The following is a 21,744-nucleotide window of genomic DNA, read 5'->3' as shown; positions in this document are numbered from 1 at the left end:
AATTAAGGGATTAAATCGGCGTCCTAACACATGAGCATCTAACCTATCAAACTAAAGCGAATTGAAACTAACTACATAAAAAGAAATAAGGGAATAAAAATGCATCCATAAACCACAACCATATAAAATTAAAATAAAAGAAATAGAGGGGGAAGAAGAAGAAGATAGAGAGAGATAGAGGAGATGGAGAATGAGGTTGAGAGTTTAGATAGTAAAACCTGGATGTGCTTGCATGAATGTAATTGAAAAGTTTGAATACTTGCATAAACTTACCATGGCCTCTTCTTCTAAATCTTCAAGTCTTATCATCAACTTAAGAACTTAGACTAGAAGGCTTAAAACCTAAACTAGAATTAAGAAATTACAACCCAATTGAAGACTTCAATTGAAATTAAAGCATAAACTAAACCAATTATAACCATTACCTAAAAATCATAAAAGCAAACTAGAACTTAGAAAAGCCAAAAATCACAAATTAGAAGGAGAAGAAGAGAAGAAATTTCACTAAGTGAATGAGCAATTTTTACAAGAGAGGTAGGGGGTATTTATAGGTGGAAGAGAGGAGAAGAGAGAAGATGGAAGTGTATGAAAAATATTCCTTAAGAAAAGAGAATATTCTCTTCTCTTTCCTCTTTTACAATGCCTTGAATCCTAAGAAAAAAGAAAAAAAAAAGAAAGAAGAAGAAGAGAAGATTGTTTACATAGACCTTCTATTTCTAGAAAAATAAACTTCCAATTCTAACAAGTGCTTCCTTTTCTTTGTAGATATCTTCTCCAAGCAATAAAATCAAAGCATCTTTGATTTTTCAACCTTCCATAGATGAGAAAATATAAATCTATCCCAAGTAGAATTCCAGAAGTGCCCTTGAGAAGTTGGAGGAGAAAGAGAGTAAGGGTGATGACTAGGATTCCTTCAAGAATAAATAAAATACCCATTCTATCCTTCAGAAAACGTGGAGCATGGGGTGTTTATATAGGTCTCACCATTGTGTTTCTTGCGAAAAATCACCCAAAATAGACCCAAATTTCGTCCAATTCGGAGTTGGGGAGCCCAAGATATCTCAAGTTGAAGTTAAATTGTCCAAAGCCTTTCAAATGGAATCTTTCGGGTACAGTAAAGTAACTTCTGATAATTGTGTTAAGGCCCCTGAAATCCAAACTTCCGCTTCACTTTGTCCCCATCCGACTGTCAATAATTATAAATAAACCCCTGTACACCATTTTCGTGCGTCGTTACGAAAATGGCCATAACTTCTTCGTTTCAACTCGGAATCAAGTGTCGTTTGAACCATTGTGAAGCTGGCTCGATGGGCTATACATCCATACTATTAACACCTCAAAAAAGCTTAAAAACATCTCCTTAGCATTATCTCCTCTATTTTCACAATAATTCACCTAAACCCTAAAAAGCACAAGAAAGCACCGAGTAACTCTGTCCAATGTGGTAAAATGTATGCTTTATGCCCTAAGATTTCACACATAAATGTGCTCATCAGATTCCCCCACACTTAACGTTGCTTGTTCTCAAGTAAAGCAAAATATAAACTAACCTAGAATGCAAAAAAATATCCTAACTCACTTTTGTAGGAATCACGGTTGCACTTAGCATGTGCAACAAGCCTTTCAACCCCTAGGTTACCCCTAGTGGACGAGTTGTGTCTCGTGGGTCTTTGCAGTGAATATACACCTAAAATTCAATAAATAAAAAAGAATGATGTAGATTTTTCTCATGGCATAAGTAAGATAGGGCACACAATCTCAAAGAAATACTTAACTAAAGATTAAGGAGCCAAAGGTTCCCCCACACTTGAATTTTATCACCCCACATCAATTCAAGTAACAAGCATGCATCAAGGTCAAGGGATCTCCTCATATTTTCTAAACACTATTCACCTTCAAGTAAACCACTCATAGCACTGATGGAACCAAAGACTTAGGCATTGAGTATTTTTTTACCATACTTTTTTTCCAGGCATTGAGGCAAAAGCTTTTTTTTTTTTTTTTTCTTTCTCAACAACAAACTCTTTTTCTACTCTACTACTGTTCTCTGAATGACATGGTGGAGCATACACCAGACACCCAAATACTTGGTAGCTTTGTTTTTTGCATGTATCCATAAGACATTGAGACATTGATGCAAGAGTTTTTTTTTTTTTTTGAGTTTCCTTCCAAGGAATTTCGATCAAGTCACCCTGCTTCATGAGGCACAGTGCCCTGTCTAGTCCCAAGGAATTTCACTTTTCTTTCTGTTTCTCTCTCTTTTTTTTTTTTTCTTTTTTTTTCATTCACTTTCACTTTCATGCCTTGCCACAAACAACTTGGTCTCAACTACTAGCCAAAAGATCAAAGGGGTCCATAAACACATAGAGGAATCTAACCATCATATGAAGTAGCACTCATATTTTCAAACTCAATCCCCATCACCGGATACAAACCAACTACCATCCTTGAAAAGGGATTTTTTTATTATTTCGCATGCTAGGAGGGTACCTAATTCCCTCTCACTCTCGCTTTGCAAATCGAAGAGACTTATGCACATAACCAAAAACTATCGCCACAATCAAAATTCACAATTAAAGTCCAACACACCCCCTTACACTTAATTTATGCAGTGTCCTCAATGCATGCAGAAAAGAAAGAATAAGGACAAGGGAGGGGATACATACCAGGATATCAGGGGTTAAGGTAAAGAGGTTCATGGAGATCCATGACATCTTCTTCAACTGGAGTAGGCATCTCTATGTACGGCTTCAATCTTTGGCCATTGACCTTGAAAGTAGTTCCTGTACTTGGATTGAGGATTTCAACAGTCCCATGAGGATAAACTTTTTGAACAATATAGGGGTCATCCCATCTAGAACGCAGCTTACCTGAAAAGATATGCAAACGAGAATTGTACAACAAAACTTTCTGGCCTACCTCAAAAGATTTTCTCAAAATGTGCCTATCATGGAAAGCCTTGATTTTTTCCTTGTAAATCCGGGCATTCTCATATGCCTCATTCCTAAGCTCCTCCAACTCAGATAGTTGGAGTTTCCTATGGGCACCTGCAGTGGGTAGGTCAAAGTTAAGCTTCTTGATAGCCCAAAAGGCCTTGTGTTCAATCTCTACAGGTAAGTGACATGCCTTTCCATACACTAGACGGTACAGAGATTGACCAAGATCGATCTTGAAGGCTGTCCTATGGGCCCACAACGCATCTACCAACCGGTTAGACCAATCCTTGTGGTTCGGGTTGATGGTTTTCTCAAGAATTTGCTTGATCTGTCTATTTGAAACCTCAACCTGGCCACTGGTCTGGGGATGGTAGGGTGTGGCCAACTTATGGACGACACCATACTTTTTCATGAGGGCCTCAAAAGACCGATTACAAAAATGCTTGCCCCGATCACTAATAATAGCTCAGGGAGTACTAAATGGGAGAAGATGTTCTCCTTCAGAAATTTCACAACCACCTTATGGTCATTGGTCTTACAAGCAACTGCTTCAATCCATTTGGACACATAGTCCACAGTAAGTAATATGTACAGGTTACCAAAAGAGTTAGGGAAAGGCCCCATGAAATCAATACCCCATACATCAAACACCTCAACCACCAGAATTGGGTTGAGGGGCATCATATTTCTCTTAGTAAGACGCCCTAAGGATTGGCATGAAGAACTTGCCCTGCAATAAGTAAAAACATCTTTAAACAGACTAGGCCAATAAAATCCACACTGTAAAACTTTGGCCGCAGTCTTATTAGGCCCAAAATAGCCTCCACAAGCCTGATCATGGTAAAAAGATAAGACAGATTATTGCTCATGATCAAGGACGCATCTCCGGATTACTTGATCCAGGCAAGTCTTAAAAAGATAAGGATCATCCCAAAAGAAATACTTAACTTGTGAAAAGAAATGATTCTTATCTTGGGTGGACCAATATGCAGGTGGCACACCCGTAACCAGATAATTAACAATGTCAGCAAACCAAGGTTCACTAGACACTGTCATCAGATACTCATTAGGAAAATTCTCGTTGATTGGAGAATCAACAGTCAAGGAATTAGGCAGCCGGGATAGATGGTCTGCAACCAAATTTTCACACCCTTTCTTATCCCTAATTTCAAGATCAAATTCTTGTAACAAAAGGACCCACCTAATGAGGCGAGCCTTGGCATCTTTCTTCTGCACAAGATATTTGATAGCTGCATGGTCAATATAAACAATCACATGTGATCCAACCAAGTAGGGCCTAAACTTCTCTAAAGCAAACACAATAGCTAAAAATTCTTTCTCAGTGGTGGTATAATTAAGCTGTGCATCATTAAGAGTCCTACTTGCATAATAAATCACATGGGGCAATTTGTTGATTCTTTGCCCAAGAACAGCCCCTATAGCAAAATCAGAGGCATCACACATAAGCTCAAATGAAACTGTCCAAGTTGAAGCTTGAATAATGGGGGCTGAGGTCAAAGCTCTTTTCAATTGCTCAAAACTATCATGACACTCAGAAGAGAAATCAAATGGGCAGTCCTTTGCCAAAAGAGAAGTGAGAGGTCTAGCTATCTGGCTAAAGTCCTCGATGAATCTCCTGTAAAAACCTACATGGCCAAGAAAAGATCTAATGTCCTTCACACTCTTGGGTGGTTGTAAATTGGCAACAAAGTCCACCTTAGATCTATCAACCTTGATCCCTTCTTTGGACACAATGTGACCAAGAACTATGCCTTGCTTTACCATGAAGTGGCACTTCTTCTAATTCAGGACCAAGTTCTTTTCTATGCATCTTTTAAGAACCAAAGAGAGATGATGCAAGCAATTAAAAAAAGTAGAGCCGTGAATAGAAAAATCATCCATAAACACCTCTAGGAAGTGCTCTACCATATCAGAAAAGATACTCATCATGCACCTTTGGAATGTAGTAGGGGCATTGTAAAGCCCAAAAGACATACGCCAGTAAGCAAAGGTTCCATAAGGGCATGTGAAAGTGGTCTTGTGTTGGTCCTCTAGAACAATAGGAATTTGGTTATAGCCTGCATAACCATCAAGAAAACAATAATATTCATGGCTAGCTAGTCTCTCTAACATCTGATCAATAAAAGGCAAGGGGAAGTGGTCTTTCTAAGTTGCTGCATTCAATTTCCTATAGTCAATGCACACTCTTCATCCCGTTTGGATACGGGTTGGAATCAACTCATTATTGGTATTCTCAACTACATTGACTCCTCCTTTCTTAGGCACAACCTGCACAGAACTCACCCATTGGCTATCAGAAATAGGATAAATGATGCCATGATCCAAACATTTTAGGATCTTTTTCTTGATTGCCTCTTTCATCACAGGATTAGCCCTCCTTTGGGATTCCTTAGAAGGTTTGGAACTCTTCATCAGATGTATATGATGTTGAACAATAGAGGGGCTAATACCTTTGATGTCAGACATGATCCAACCTATGGTTTCTTTATGGTCCTTTAGAAGCTTAATCAACTCTTCTTCCTGAATAGCAGTCAAAGCAGAAGCAATAATAATAGAAAGAGTATGATCATGTCCTAAGAAGGCATACTTGAGGTTGGAGGACAATGCCTTCAACTCTAATGTGGGGGGCTCAATAATAGAGGATTTGGGAATGAAAGTGGATAGGGGTCCAAGGGGCTCCAAAGGTGGTTGGATGCTCTAGACCTCAGATAAGGGGGTATCATCAACACCCTCCAATTCTTGCATACATTCTTGAAATCCCGAATCAAAATCAATCTCAAAGAACGTATCAATATCATCTGGAAATCCTTGAAGCTTATGCAATTCGTCATCCATATCAGGCTGCTTGCCCAACCTAAATACATTGAAGTCAACAGAAGTATTGCCAAAAGATAATTTCATGAGACCATTCCTGCAATTGATTAAAGCATTACTGGTAGCTAGGAATGGTCTACCCAATATGATTGGAATTTGGTCCTTGAAGTTGACAGTGGGTTGGGTATCTAAAACAATAAAATCCACAAGAAAAATAAATTTCCCAACCTTCAACAGGACATCCTCAATCATTCCCTTAGGAACTTTAACCGATCGATCTGCAAGTTGAAGAGTAATTTTGGTCGATTTCAGTTCTCCCAATCCCAGTTGTTGGTAGACATAAAAGGGTAAGAGGTTCACACTTGCACCAAGGTCCAATAAGGCATGATCAATAGTGGTATGGCCTATAGTGCAAGAGATGGTGGGGCTTCCAGGATCCTTATGCTTGGCTGCTACTGGCTGTGAGATTAGAGAACTAATGTTAGCAGCCAAGAATGCCTTTTTGGGCACATTGGTGGTCCACTTTTGGGTGTATAAGTCTTTGAGGACTTTAGCATAAGCGGGGATCTGGGCAATAGCATCCAACAAGGGGATATTCACCTGAACCTGTTTGAACACATTCAATATCTTCTCCACAGAAGGAGACTTCTTGCTAACCAATCTATTTGGAAAAGGGGCATGTGGGGTATAAATTCTTTCAGGGCTGGTCTTTTTAACTTCCTCAACAGAATCCTCTTTGGTTTCCTCAACCAAATCATCTGGTATATCTTTAGGTTCATCAAACGAACTTGGAACAGTAGGCACTTCAATGGCCTCTTCAGAAGGGGGAAAGTCAACATGAGTATGAGATGGTAAAGACTGAGGTGCACTAGCCTGTTGGTACTCACGGTCACTCCTTAAAGAATAAACAACATTTACCTGTCTGGAGGGCCCTTGGTGCTGTTGGTCTTGTGCAACATTGGTTGGAGGAGCTTGGGCACCTTGCTAAATATGAACCTGATGCCTAGGATTTGGCTCAGGTTGGCTAGGTAACTTCCCTGTTTCCCTCTCATGCAGGATTGTGACAAGCTGGGTGAGTTGTTTTTCCATGTTATTGTGGCTTGTCATGAGAAGAGCTATTTTGTTGTCCATCTCATTCAGTCTTGTTGCCTCTCCTGTATTGGTAAACCCTGGGGGTTGCTGATAAGGTGCAAGGAGAGGAGGCCTAGCAGAATTAATAGAAGGTCCTGGATGAGGACGAGGGGGAAAGGGGTTAGGAGACATTCCTTGGCTTTGTGGTGCATAGTTGGGCCTTTGGGCACCAAGCTGGCCTTGATGGTTAAAGTTGGATGGGCCTGCTTGGTTCCCTTGATTCCATGAGAAATTGGGGTGATTTCTCCATCCTGAATTATAAGTATTGCTATATGGGTTATTTTGGTAGAGAGCACTTACATTCTCAGTGCTGGAATTGCCCACCAAAGTGTTGGGGCATTCCTCAGAAAGGTGTCCAGGGGTTTGGCACCGACTGCATACTGACACATGGTTGACCTGGCTGACCGGATTAACTGGTATAGACTCTTTAAGAACTATGGACTCCAACCGTTTTATGAGGCTGTCAAGTTTGGCCTCCTTGGCTGGCATACCCTCAATGAGATACCCCTTAGTGGTCCTTTCAGCCTCTTGGGAAGATTCCCATTCCCTAGTCTTATTAGCCAAGTTGGTTAACAATGTCCATGCATCATTCTCCTCAAAAAAAGAAGTAAAGCCTGTTGGACACATAGACTCTACAAGTTGCTTGGTCTGATAATCAATACCCTCATAAATAATTTGGCATAGCTGCCACAAGTCAAAACCATGGTGAGGGCATTCTAAGAGGAGGTCCTTGAATCTTTCCATGATTTTAGAAAAGGACTCATGCGGTTTCTGCCTGAACTGGAGGATGTTACTTTTAAGCTTATTTGTCTTGTGAAGAGGGAAGAATTTTCTCAAAAAGACAATGGTGAACTCATCCCATGTATTAATAGAGTTTGTTGGCAGTCCATAGAGCCACTTCTTGGCCTGGTCTTTCAGGGCAAAGGGTATAAACCTAAGCCTAACTGCATCATCAGTCAAATTCTGGACCTTAATTAGAACACAGACCTCCTCAAATTCCCTAAAGAAGAGATATGCATCCTCATTAGCCATCCCATGGAAATGGGGTAGCATGCTGATGAAGTTGGTCTTGAGTTCATAGTTATTCCCTGTAACAACAGGCAGGCTAATGCATGAGGGCTGTGCAGCCCTGGTGGGGTAAAACCTATCCTTAAGAGTCTTGGGTTGTTGGTCACTCATGGTCAAAGGTGGTAGAAAAGGTGGTCTTCTAATAAGACGATTACTTGAATCACGAGTCCACACCTTAGCCACCTAAATAGATATGAGGTCTCCTTTAGAAAAATTAAAGAAAAATAAAACACTTAAAAAAAAAAATAGAAACAAGAGGGAGCCCAAGATAGATAGTGCATCTCTATCCCTCAAAAAGTGAAACAATGGTTCAAAAACTGTAAGGATACCATATAGGTTGACAGCAAGAGAACCCGTATAGTCTTCTAAAGCCACCTACGTGCTACTCCAATATGGATTCTGATGTAGAATAGAGGTCTACTATACGTTTATGTTTCCAACACTCTCACTATGTCGCTTTCCTGTTATCAAAAGTGGTCACCTCCAAAGATAAGTCACATGTTAATCCACCCAACCAAGTCAAGATGTAGCGTCATAGGTAACTTAATCCTATAAGGGACACCAAAAGATGGAGGGTTGAAGCATATGAAGGACTTTAGATTGGGCACACACTATTTGAAACAGAAGAGAAACAAGAAGAGGTTTTCAAAAACTGAATTTTTTTTTTTTTCAAAAAATAAAGAAGAGAAAATAATAAACTAAAACACTTCGAAGTATTTAAAAATTAGATAAATAAAATGGACAATAATCTCCCCGGCAACGGTGCCAAAAACTTGTTTGAGTTAAAATAAAACCGCAAGTGTACGGGTCAATCGTAGCTACGGGTCGAACACGAGGAGATATACGCCACTCTATTTAACTAACTTAAAAGTAATGCAAAGTGAACCAAATTAAAGTGTTAAATTAAACTAATTAAACTAAGAAAAATCAATGCATCCTAACTCATAAGCATCTAACAAAATTAAGGGATTATATCGGCGTCCTAATACATGAGCATCTAATCTATCAAACTAAAGCGAATTGAAAGGAATAAAAATGCAGCCACACATACTAACCACATAAAAAGAAATAAGGGAATAAAAATGCATCCATAAACCGCAACCATATAAAATTAAAATCAAAGAAATAGAGGGGGAAGAAGAAGAAGATAGAGAGAGATAGAGGAGATGGAGAATGAGATTGAGAGTTTAGATAGTAAAACCTGGATGTGCTTGCATGAATGTAATTGAAAAGCTTGAATACTTGCATAAACTTACCATGGCCTCCTCTTCTAAATCTTGAAGTCTTGTCATCAACTTAAGAACTTAGACTAGAAGGCTTAAAACCTAAACTAGAATTAAGAAATTACAACCCAATTGAAGACTTAAATTGAAATTAAAGCATAAACTAACCTATTATAACCATTACCTAAAAATCATAAAAGTAAACTAGAACTTAGAAAAGCCAAAAATCACAAATTAGAAGGAGAAGAAGAGAAGAAATTTCACTAAGTGAATGAGCAATTTTTACAAGAGAGATAGGGGGTATTTATAGGTGAAAGAGAGGAGAAGAGAGAAGATGGAAGTGTCTGAGAAATATTCCCTAAGAAAAGAGAATATTCTCTTCTCTTTCCTCTTTTACAATGCCTTGAATCCTAAGAAAAAAGAAAAAAAAAAAAGAAAGAAGAAGAAGAGAAGATTGTTTACATAGATCTTCTATTTCTAGAAAAATAAACTTCCAATTCTAACAAGTGCTTCCTTTTCTTTGTAGATATCTTCTCCAAGCAATAAAATCAAAGCATCTTTGATTTTTCAACCTTCCATAGATGAGAAAATATAAATCTATCCCAAGTAGAATTCCAGAAGTGCCCTTGAGAAGTTGGAGGAGAGAGAGAGTAAGGGTGATGACTAGGATTCCTTCAAGAATAAATAAAATACTCATTCTGTCCTTCAGAAAACGTGGAGCATGGGGTGCTTATATAGGTCTCACCATTGTGTTCCTTGCGAAAATCACCCAAAATAGACCCAAATTTCGTCCAATTCGAAGTTGGGGAGCCCAAGATATCTCAAGTTGAAGTTGGACTGTCCAAAGCCTTCCAAATGGAATCTTTCGGGTATAGTAAAGTAACTTCTGATAATTGTGTTAAGGCCTCTGGAATCCGAACTTCCGCTTCACTTTGTCCCCGTCCGACTGTCAATAATTATAAATAAACCCCTACACACCATTTTCGCGCGTCGTTACGGAAACGGCCATAACTTCTTCGTTTCAACTCGGAATCAAGTGTCGTTTGAACCGTTGCGAAGCTGACTCGATGGGCTATGTATCCATACCATTAACACCTCGAAAAAACTTAAAAACATCTCCTTAGCATTATCTCCTCTATTTTCACAATAATTCACCTAAACCCTGAAAAGCACAAGAAAGCACCGAGTAACTCTGTCCAATATGGTAAAATGTATGCTTTATGCCCTAAGATTTCACACATATATGTGCTCATCAGTACTACTCTGAAGATAAACACAAAAATTTCTCTTGGGCAAGCTCTTCCAAATTGCTCGCGCTCAAAACCACTCTTCCCCAAAGTTCTCTGGCTATATCTACGTCCTCATCTCAAGCTTGGCCAAAGCCCTCATTTGCAAAACATCACATTCTGCCTGAGTTTTGGAAACTCAATAGGCTACCTTATAAAGAAAATGAAATGCTTGAGAAGACATGATATCAGTGGTGCAAGGACTAGCTGAGTAACAAAACGTAATGTATGCAAGTGTAAATTTCTACATCTATAAATTTTCAAAATACTATACTCATGAATTACACTTCAAAATCCAAATCAAATTCGAAATGATAACTATACTAAATTTCGTATAGCCTGTCTATCAAAGGGGCAAATAGCCATTGAAAGTATCCCACAAAAAAATATGACATCTCATTTCAAAGGAAGGTGATTACATGGGAAATTTTCTTATATACTTACAGAGGCGGGAAAAAAAATCACCAAAATAACTAGTGGTACAAGTATAGCCCACTAGACTACTTTACTAATACGGCATGAAAACTAATGTTGGCCTATTCCCATTCCTTGCCCATCATAAGGTGGTATAGGACTTGCAAAACAAATTAGATTCAAAGGCAAAGGGCTTTCACCTCCCATACAGTCGTACGGGGTTTCTAGTGAGAAGCAACAAAAGGGACTCTATTGGTAGGACCATAATCCATCTTTTTGGGCAGCCATCCCTAAGGACTAATATAGACTAATCACATAAGAATGGACCCTAAAATAGGTTTAAAATGATATATTGGTGTACTGAACTGTTACACGAAATAAAATCCAAACAAAATTTTAATGTTACATAAGAGCGTGTAAACCAAAGCAGAATTTTAAGACTACATAACAGGGCATAGACCAAAAACAGAATTTAAATACAACTACAGAAATTTAATGAATAAAACCAAAATAGAATTTCAATCGCAACTGTAGAATTTTTTAATGAATGAAACTCCAAAACAGAATTTAAATTGCAACTATAGAATTTTTAATGGATGAAACTCTAAAACAGAATTTGAATCGTAATTGCAGAATTTTAATGGATGAAACTCCGAAACAAAATTTAAATCGTAACTGCAGAATTTTAATGGATGAAACTCCAAAACAGAATTTGAATTGCACATCATGGATTCCCTAAACAGAATTTAATTCACATGTCATGCATTCAAATATGTGAACATGAATTCCCAAATCAGAATTTAATTTACATGTTATGCATTCAAATATGTGAACATGGATTCCCAAATCAGAATTTTCCTCCATATAACCCTAACCTTTGAAGGACTCTTAAACCTTAAACACTAATCCACGACAAGGAAAGAACGTAGAATAAGAAACCTACCTCCAACCAAGCCGACGTCCTCACTCCTCTCCTCAGCCGTGATTCTTCTTAGTCCTTCTCTTCTCCTTTTTCAATCTTCTTTAGCTCCTCTTATGCTTGAAGTCTTCAGGCCAAGATGGGATGATTCCAAAAGACTTATTCTCCTCTGTATATAAGACCCAAAACCCCATCAGAAATAGGGAAGGAAATCAGACACGATTCCTCCCCCTTCCCCTCTTTCCCCTTTCTTTTCTTTCCTGTTTTTTTTCTTCTTTTCATTTTTTTTTCCTCCACCATCCCTCAATGGATCTGCCCAGCGACCCAATTGGCTCTCGGGTCAAGCCCAAAATTTTGGGTCGCTACATTCTCCCCTCCTTAAAAGAAATTTGGTCCCCAAATTTAAATAATGATACCTAATTCAAATAACTCTGGGTACTTTGCTCTTGCATCCTCCTCACGTTCCCATGTTGCCTCTCCTGCTCCATGATGTTGCCATTTCACTTTAACTAATGGAATCACCTTGCCCCTCAAGGTATGCTCCTTTCGATCAACGATCTAAGTAGGATTCTCTTCGTACGTTCCATCTTCTTGAATGCCTATCGGCTCTGGATCAATCACCTGAGATGGATCTGCATTGCACTTCCGAAGCATAGAAACATGAAATACGTTATGCATCCTTGACATCGCTGCAGGAAACGCCAACCAATAAGCTCGCTTGCCCACTTTCTGAGTGATCCGATATGGCCCAACATACCTTGGACTCAACTTACCCTTCCGTCCAAACCTCATCACACCCTTGAAAGGTGAGACTTTCAGAAACACTTGATCGCCTTCTTCAAACTCCAATTCCCGCAGTCTAGTGTCTGCATAACTCTTCTGTCTGCTCTGAGCTGATTTAATCCTCTCCCGTATGAGTGCAACTTTATCTGCGGTCTGCTGTACTAATTCTGGTCCAAGGAGCTTTCCCTCTCCAACCTCGGACCAACACACTAGTGATCTACAAGGCCTCCCACATAAAGCCTCATAGGGAGCCATTTGAATACTAGATAGATAGTTGTTACTGTACGAGAACTCCACCAATGGCAAATGTTTATCCCAATCTCCGTGAAAATCCATAACGCAGGAGCGGAGCATGTCTTCCACTATCTGGTTAACCCTCTCTGTCTGACCATTAGTCTGAGGGTGGAAGGCAGTACTAAAATCTAGTCTTGTCCCCATAGCCTTTTGAAGACCTTTCCAAAATCCCGAGGTTAATCTTGTTTCTCGGTTGGATACAATCGATACTGGAACCCCATGTAATCGTACTATCTTCATCACATAAATCTCTGCCAATTTCTCCAAAGACCAATTTTCTTTAATTGCCAAGAAATGTGATGATTTAGTCAGTCGATCAACTATAACCCAAATAGCATCCCTACCACTTCTTGTCCTTGGTAACCCCATAATAAAGTTCGTAGAGATATTTTCCCATTTCCACTCCAGGATCTCAGGAGGTTGAAGCGACCCCTTGGTCTCTGATGCTCTGCATTAACCTGCTGACATGCCAAGCAGGTAGACACAAACTTTGCTATCTCTCTCTTCATGTTACCCCACCAGAAGGTTTCTTTCAGATTCTTGTACATCTTCGTACTACCTGGGTGGATAGTATACTTAGAGTTGTGTGCCTCTTCCAAAATTGTTCTCCTTAGTTCAACATCCTTTGGAACACAAAGTCTTCCTAGAAACCATATACTTCCATCTTCCCCTTTTGAGAAATCTGGATGAGAAGCTAAGTTAGACTTAACTTTTTCCAAGAAAGGATCTCCACACTGCTTTGCCTTAATCTGACTCATAAGAGTTGGTTGTGCTCTGAAACTTGTAATCAGGGATTTTTCCTTCCTACAATGCACATGCAAACCCAGTTCACTAAACCCCTCCAATAGTTTCCATTCTTTACTCATCAAGCTTGCCAATCTTGTAGCTGGTTGTCTATTAAGGGCATCGGCCAACACATTCGTCTTGCCAGGGTGATAATTAACAGAAAAAGCGTAATCCTCAAGGAATTCCACCCGACGCCTCTGTCTCATGTTTAATTCCTTTTGCGAGAAGATATACTTCAAGCTCTTGTGGTCAGTAAAGACTTCAAATTTTTCACCATACAAGTAATGTCGCCAAATATTCAAAGCGAACACCACTGCTGCAAGTTCCAAATCATGAGTTGGGTAATTGACTTCATGTGTCTTCAACTACCTTGATGCATAAGCAATAACCCTTCCTCCTTGCATCAAGACACAACCCAAACCCCTCTTCGATGCGTCATAATAAACTAGTAACTCTTCGTTTCCAGAAGGCAGGGTAAGTACAGGGGCTATTGTCAATTTCTTCTTCAATTCCATGAAGCTCACCTTACACTCCGCTGTCCACACAAGCTTCTCATTCTTCCTGGTCAACTTAGTTAACGGAGCTAAAATCTTAGAAAAACCTTCTACAAACCTTCTATAATAACTTGCCAGGCCTAAAAAGCTTATGACCTCCGATGTTGTAACCGGCCTTGTCCAATTTACCACCACTTCAATTTTTATTGGATCCATAGATATCCCTTCTTTAGACACTACATGGCCCAAGAAGCTCACCTTAGAGAGCCAAAACTCGCACTTCGAGAGTTTGGCAAATAACTAGTTCTTTTGTAGTAATTGCAACACCGTTCTCAGGTGTTCATCATGTTCCACCTTAGATTTTGAGTATACCTAGATGTCATCGATGAATACAATAACAAAGTGGTCCAAATGGGTCTTAAACACCCAATTCATCAAGTCCATAAACGTTGTTGGGGTGTTGGTTAACCCGAATGGCATAACGGTGAACTCATAATGTCTATACCTTGTTCTAAATGCCGTCTTTGACACATCTTCCTCCTTGACCCTCAACTGCTGGTAACCCAATCTGAGATTAATCTTAGAGAAGAATTCTGCTCCCTGAAGTTGATCAAACAGGTCATCAATCCTTGGCAACGGGTACCTGTTCTAAATTGTTGCTTTATTCAATTGTCGGTAGTCTATGCACATCCTCATGCTACCGTCTTTCCTTTTCACAAAAAGGACCAGAGCGCCCCATGATGAAGTACTCGGCCTGATGAAACCCCTATCCATTAGCTCGTCCAGTTGATTCTTAAGTTCTTTAAGTTCCAAAGGGGACATACGGTATGGTGCTCTAGAAATAGGTGCAGTCCCAGGCACTAGCTCAATAGTGAACTCTATTTCCCTTACAGGAGGTAAGCCTGGCAATTCCTCTAGGAAAATGCCTAGGATATCCTTCACTATAGGTATCCCTTCAAGGTTTACCCTGTCTTTGTCTACCTTGCTCACACTAGCTAGGTAGCATTCACAACCTCCATCTAGCATCTGTTTAGATTGAAAAGCAGATATTAACTTAATGTCACTTCGTCTTTTTATTCCCTTGAATTGGAATGCTAGCCTACCAGGTATTTCGAATGTGACCAACTTGTTAAAATAGTCAACCTTAGCGTGGTACGCAGCTAACCAGTCCATACCCAAAATGGCATGAAAGTCTTCTAGGTTCAACACAATGAGGTCTACCACAAGTTGTTCTTCTCCTAACCCCACAACGCAATTTTTATACACCCAATTTGCTTCCACTATGCCTCCTACTGGTGTCTCTACTTGTAAGGAAAGTTCTAGTTTGCTAGGCTCTTTGTTCAATTTGTTAGCAAACATAGCAGATACAAAGGAATGGGTTGCCCCCAGATCAATCAATACATATGCTGTAATACAAGAAAGAGATAGGGTACCTTTTATGACAGCCTCATTAGCTTGCACATCTCGAATGTTCATGGAATAAAGCCCCCCTGCTGAGTTTGCTGACTGCCACCTTGCTTGTTGCTCTGATTTTGTCTTTGCTGTGAGTTTTGATGCTTGTCTTGCTGAAAAGTTTTCTTCGGGTTAGGACATTCACTGACCCTGTGTCCCTGCTGTCCAAAACCGAAACATGCGTTGGTGAGCTTGAAACAAGTCCCTCCATGATGTTTACCACAGTAAGCACAAATAGGGTGCTGACTCTGAACATTTGTTGGTGCGTCCTGAACCTTCGGCTTCTTCCCTGGTGGAGCTTGAGCCTTAAAGTTACCACTGTGATTCTTGTTCTACTGAGCTCTGACAGATTGTAACTCATTGTCCCCCCTTTTCCATAGCATACACATTTCCTTTCACTGCTACAAAAGTCTTCAACTCGAAAAGTGACGCCTTATTCTTCAAAAATGTTCGAAGACCCCTAACAAACTTGTCTGCTTTCAATTCTTCAGTCGCTACCATGTGTGGAGCATAGCGGCACAACTAGGAGAATTTGGACTCATACTGAGGCATAGTCATATTCCCCTGCTTCAACCCCATGAACTCTCCAGCCAAACTGTTCCGAACATGCGAGGGAAAATACTTCTTGTTGAATAAATCCTTAAACAGCTGCCACATCAGAGGCGGACTCTCTACCGTGCGGAGTCTTTCCACTCCCTTCCACCACTATTTGGCGTCACCGGATAGTTTGAACACTGCCAACTTGACTTTTTGATCATCCGTGCACTCTGGTATACCGAAGATATCTTCAAGGTGTACAATCCACTCATCCTCTTCGTGTGGTTCTAGGTTTCCTTCGAACCGTCGTGGTGAAATCCTTAAATGCCTTCATCAATTTGTGAAGATCGTTTGCAGCTCTTCTTACATACATGGTTTCGTAGTAACAAACAAAATTCATCTTAGAGTAAGACATAAACAAAAATATAGGAAACCTATTCTACCCAACCTTAATGTGTACCCATTCTCACATCGCCTTTGGATCACTAAACCTAAGCTCTGATAGCATTTGTAATGCCCCAAAACCCGAACGATCGGATTTCGAGTCGTTAACTCAAATCAACCTGCTAATCCTCAAAGCAACACAATGAACACCTAAGATAAAATCTCATCTGGACAGTCATTAAATTTAAAATCGAAATAAATATCCGAGTCCTCCAAAGGAGAAATATAACCAATGTTCCAAACCAAATAAACTGAAATAGAGTTGAAGTTCAACATGGACAATCCAACTCAAGAACATAAAGTACTACTCTGAAGATAAACACAAAAATTTCTCTTGGGCAAGCTCTTCCAAATCACTCGCGCTCAAAACCACTCTTCCCCAAAATTCTCTAGCTATATCTACGTCCTCATCTCAAGCTTGGCCAAAGCCCTCATCTGGAAAACATCACATTCTACCTGAGTTTTGGAAACTCAATAGGCTACCTTATAAAGAAAATGAAATGCTTGAGAAGACTTGATATCTGTGGTGCAAGGACTAGCTGAGTAACAAAATGTAATGTATGCAAGTGTAAATTTTTACATCTATAAATTTTCAAAACACTATACTCATGAATTACACTTCAAAATCCAAATCAAATTCGAAATGACAACTATACTAAATTTCGTATAGCCTGTCTATCAAAGGGGCAAATAGCCATTGAAAGTATCCCACAAAAAAATATGACATCTCATTTCAAAGCAAGGTGATTACATGGGAAATTTTCTTATATACTTATAGAGACAAGCAAATAAATCACCAAAATAATTAGTGGTACAAGTATAGCCCATTAGACTACTTTACTAATACGGCACGAATACTAATGCCGGCCTATTCCCATTCCTTATCGTCATAAGGTGGTATAGGACTTGCAAAACAAATTAGATTCAAAGGCAAAGGGCTTTCACCTCCCATACCGTCGTACGAGGTTTCTAATGAGAAGCAACAAAAGGGACTCTACCGGTAGGACCATAATCCATCTTTTTGGGTAGCCACCCCGAAGGACTAATAAACCAGCCCCACTTTCGACTCAAATGTATTCTCAAAATATAATAGAGTAAAACATTGAAAAGTTCTTTAGACTAATCACGTAAGAATGGACCCCAAAACAGGGTTTAAAACGATATATCGGTGTACTTAACTGTTACATGAAATAAAATTCAAATAGAATTTTAATGCTACATAAGAGCGTGTAAACCAAAACAGAATTTTAACACTACATCACAGGGCATAGACCAAAAATAGAATTTAAATACAACTGCAGAAATTTAATGAATATATAAAACCAAAATAGAATTTAAATTGCAACTGCAGAATTTTTTAATGAATGAAACTCCAAAACATAATTTAAATTGCAACTACAGAATTTTTAATGGATAAAACTCCAAAACAGAATTTAAATTGTAACTACAGAATTTTAATGGATGAAACTCCAAAATAGAATTTGAATTGCATATCATGGATTCCCTAAACAGAATTTAATTTACATGTCATGCATTCAAATATGTGAATATGGATTCCCAAATCAGAATTTAATTCACATGTCATGCATTCAAATATGTGAATATGGATTCCCAAATCAGAATTTTCCTCCATGTAACCCTAACCTTTGAAGGACTCTTAAACCTTAAACACTAATCCACGACAAGGAAAGAACGTAGAATAAGGAACCTACCTCCAACCAAGCCGACGTCCTCACTCCTCTCCTCAGCCGTGATTCTTCTTAGCCCTTCTCTTCTCCTTTTCCAATCTTCTTTGGTTCCTCTTATGCTTGAAGTCTTCAAGCCAAGATGGGATGATTCCAAAAGACTTAGGCCATCTTTGGTATAGTTTTTATTTTTGATTGACTTAAAAAACGGTTTTGGTTGCGTTTGGTATCATTTATGGAACCTGTTTCTATTTAAAAAGGATTGAAAAAAATCAAAAATCAAAAAGAGGTTGAGAGCCATTTATGATTTTTGGCTATAAAGTGTTTTTCGCTATTTGTGCGCTAAAGTTAAGAACATTAAAAAGCACGTGTAAATTGGTCTTTAACAACGGCTCTATTATGAGGTTAAAATTGTAAATTGCCCCAAAAATAAGAAAACAAAACCCTCCTCTCTCACTCTCTATCTCTCTCATCCCTCATCTCTTACTTCTATTCTCTTCTCTACCTCTTCGAACCCTAAACTGAACTCTCTTCTGCTTCCAACCCTAAAACTCAACTCTTTGCGGCCTCCTTCCCTCCATTACAGCACCATTTGGGTCTCTCTCTCTCTCTCTCTCTCTCTCTCTCTCTCTCTCTCTCTCTCTCTCTGTATATATATGGAGTTTTGATTTCTGACTTTGGTTTTGCAGATTCTCACCACTCTTGCGTTTGGTTCGAATATTTGGTTAGCCACAAGCCTTGTATTGAGTTCATATTTGTTATGAGGTAAGCCTACCACTCTCTCTCTCTGTTTGGGCGATTTGGGGGTTTTCTGTTGTTTTTTTTTTTTTATGGTTTTTGAGGACTGCATCTCTAATAAGCAAGGAGGAAGAAAACATTGCTTGCATGAAAATAAATCTTATTACATTAATCCAAGTTGAGAAGGGAGAATTTTTTTTGCTTTCTATTGTATTCCAATGTCTAATCCAACCCCAACCGGCCAACCCATAGGGTCATGAGATTCTTGAAAGGGTCTTTTTCAAGAATCCCTTCCTTTGTTATGCTGACTTAATCTCCAAGAAAACAAGATGAAGTCAGCAGCTTAACGTGTTGATTTCTCTTTAATGCGGTAATTGTGTTTATGACTTTATTCCCATTTTCTGTTTCTTTGCCATTTTCTGTTTCTTTGCCATTCTCTTAACCTTACTTTATATTAAAAAAAAAAAAAAAAAATAGAGTAAACAGGGGTGTGCTCTTAATAATAGAGTGAAGCAGTTAATCCACACAAAGGATAAGGACTATGAACTCTGTACAAAAAAGTATGATTTGTTGTTAGAGTGAAAAGAACCTGGTATGGGCATTTACCTAATTTTAAGATGTACATCTTGTCGAGAGACTAATGGATGGCTCTACCCCTAACATGATTTTGTACATATCTAAATAATACAATCGACCACATAGCAAAACTTAGATCAATATAGAGATACCCTCTATAACTGTTGGAGTAGAAAACCTTCTCGTCTCATTTTGAGTAATTGTTAAGAAGCTTGCAATTCCCCTATGGAAGAGGAGTCTACAGGCTCTAGATGAGGTTTGCAATTCAATCATATATACTCCCATTTTGCCACATGAAAAATATTTAAACCACTTAGAAAAATTCCTTCTTTGTATAAAATTAGGGTATAATTAAAAATCCCCCACCCCTCTTCCAGCAAACAGATAGGACCTATGCCTGTATTTACAATTACAAGCAACAAGAAAAGGTGACACAAATCTTGCCAAATTTTTACCCTCTTTTTTTTTTCTGTATTATTTTTCAGATTAGAAAAAAATGCAGAAGAATTAAGAAATGACAAAAAAAGAAAAGAAAAATGTTTATTTCTGTTTCTCATACTAAAGACCTCTTTTCTTCATCCTCTTGATTGCCATTTGAAGGGTCCACTTTTTTGAAGGAATACTTCCCCATCTTGGCAATGGCAGGGGAAGCAGTAGCTTTGGTGTTGTTCTCAGGTAAAAGCTTCATTATGATGCCCATAGCTATGAGCAATAGCCCTGTTCCATGTTGTTCAGTTAAAGGCTTTGTGAATATTAGGTATGATAACAGTAGAGTCACAACCTTTCTAGCAGTCGTCACCTGTGTTTAAGAAAGAGACAGAAGCAAACAACTTAGAAACATTTTAATAGCAAAACCCAAAAATCAGATTAGGGTATAAGAGCAGGAGAATGCAACGGTACCACGGCTGTGGTAGCAGCACCAAAAATGGCAATGAAAGATACGACTGAGACTTGACCAACGAAGGTGGCCATTGCTTCAAACACTAGCACTCCATTTACATATGGATGCTGCATCAACATCAACCAAACAAAAGATTAAGACTTTTTAAAACAAATCTTCTCTTAAAACAACATATTAACAATTCAAAAAGAGTCCCACCTAACAGCAATAAAAGTTGTGAGAAAAGAGATTCATGGGTGAATAAACCCTTGGTACCATCTCAAGAGTCAAAACTTCTCTGAATAAATCTTTCACTAAAATTCTGAACATGATTTTTCTTCTATTTTTTTTTTTCCTTTCTATGTAAGTGCCTTTGAACATGTTTTCATTATATAACCCAGTATGGAGAACAAAAAAGCAAGTATTGATATCTAGACCTTAATGATAGTAACCTATATGGAGAACCAAAAAGCTAGTATTGATCTAGACTCCAATGATAGTAATCTGTATCGAGAACAAAAGCAAGTATTGATCTAGGCTCATGACCACAAGAAGATCAGGCTCAAAAAATTACTTTAGGTTTCCATTCTTTTCATGCCCTCTATTCATGAAATTATTTTAGTTTATTGTGAAAATGAATTATTGGTTGTTGTATTATAAATTATTTTAGATGAATCATGGAAAGGAGGTTGAAGTAGGTATGAAGGAGGACAAAAAGGGTATAAGAGAGTCATCCTATTGTTGGACTGATGAGAAGATAAAAATACTAATCAATATTGGACTTGATTGTTCAGGCAACGGGTACAAGCTGAATACATCTTTCACGAAGGATGGTTGGGCCCGCATCTTGAAAGAATTCAACCAAAGATTAGAAAAGAAAGTAACCATGATGCAACTTAAGAATTGATGAGGCATAAAACACCCTACCTATCAGAGGCTGCCACGTGGCTGATCCGACCTCGGTCCGAGAACCGAGTTGAGCCGAGCAGGAGAATGGGCCGACCCCATCTTCGATAAGTCATCTGACAAAGCCAGACTCGAGCGAGCTGGCCGGTGGCTGAGGCCAAGCCCATACAGGTCAGCCAGACTCCTAGCCGAGCTTGCGGCCGAGAACAACCTCTCGGGCCGACCTCCATTGCCAACCCCTTGGGCCGACCTCCTCGGCCGACCCCTTGGGCCGACCTCCGAGTCCGAGCCCTCCTCCACTGAAGCTGCCATAGCACCCCGCCGGGGATCTCCGGGCCACGTCAGCACATCCCGAGA

General features: G+C 39.1%; 1 protein-coding gene across 1 annotated transcript; it reads right to left on the bottom strand.

Annotated features, from left to right (window-relative positions):
* Window positions 1–20,091: 20,091 nt before the first annotated feature.
* On the bottom strand, window positions 20,092–20,612 carry LOC122656880 (UDP-galactose/UDP-glucose transporter 4-like). Its single transcript, XM_043851567.1, has 2 exons — window positions 20,502–20,612; window positions 20,092–20,400 (listed from the first exon to the last, which is right to left on the bottom strand). The coding sequence occupies exons 1-2, from the start codon at window positions 20,571–20,573 to the stop codon at window positions 20,155–20,157; spliced, it is 318 nt and encodes a 105-aa protein (XP_043707502.1). The 5' UTR covers window positions 20,574–20,612; the 3' UTR covers window positions 20,092–20,154.
* Between the last annotated feature and the right edge of the window lie 1,132 nt (window positions 20,613–21,744).

This window comes from Telopea speciosissima, chromosome 3 (assembly GCF_018873765.1).
Source record: "Telopea speciosissima isolate NSW1024214 ecotype Mountain lineage chromosome 3, Tspe_v1, whole genome shotgun sequence".
Classification (NCBI taxonomy): Eukaryota; Viridiplantae; Streptophyta; class Magnoliopsida; order Proteales; family Proteaceae; genus Telopea; species Telopea speciosissima.
This window is presented reverse-complemented; position numbering and strand designations above follow the sequence as displayed.

Excerpts from the sequence above, each read along its gene's own strand:
- LOC122656880 (XM_043851567.1), bottom strand. The coding sequence starts at position 20,573 with ATGGCCACCTTCGTTGGTCAAGTCTCAGTCGTATCTTTCATTGCCATT. Across the intron at positions 20,401-20,501 it reads GTGCTGCTACCACAGCCGTG|GTGACGACTGCTAGAAAGGT; the intron begins GTACCGTTGCAT and ends TCTTAAACACAG.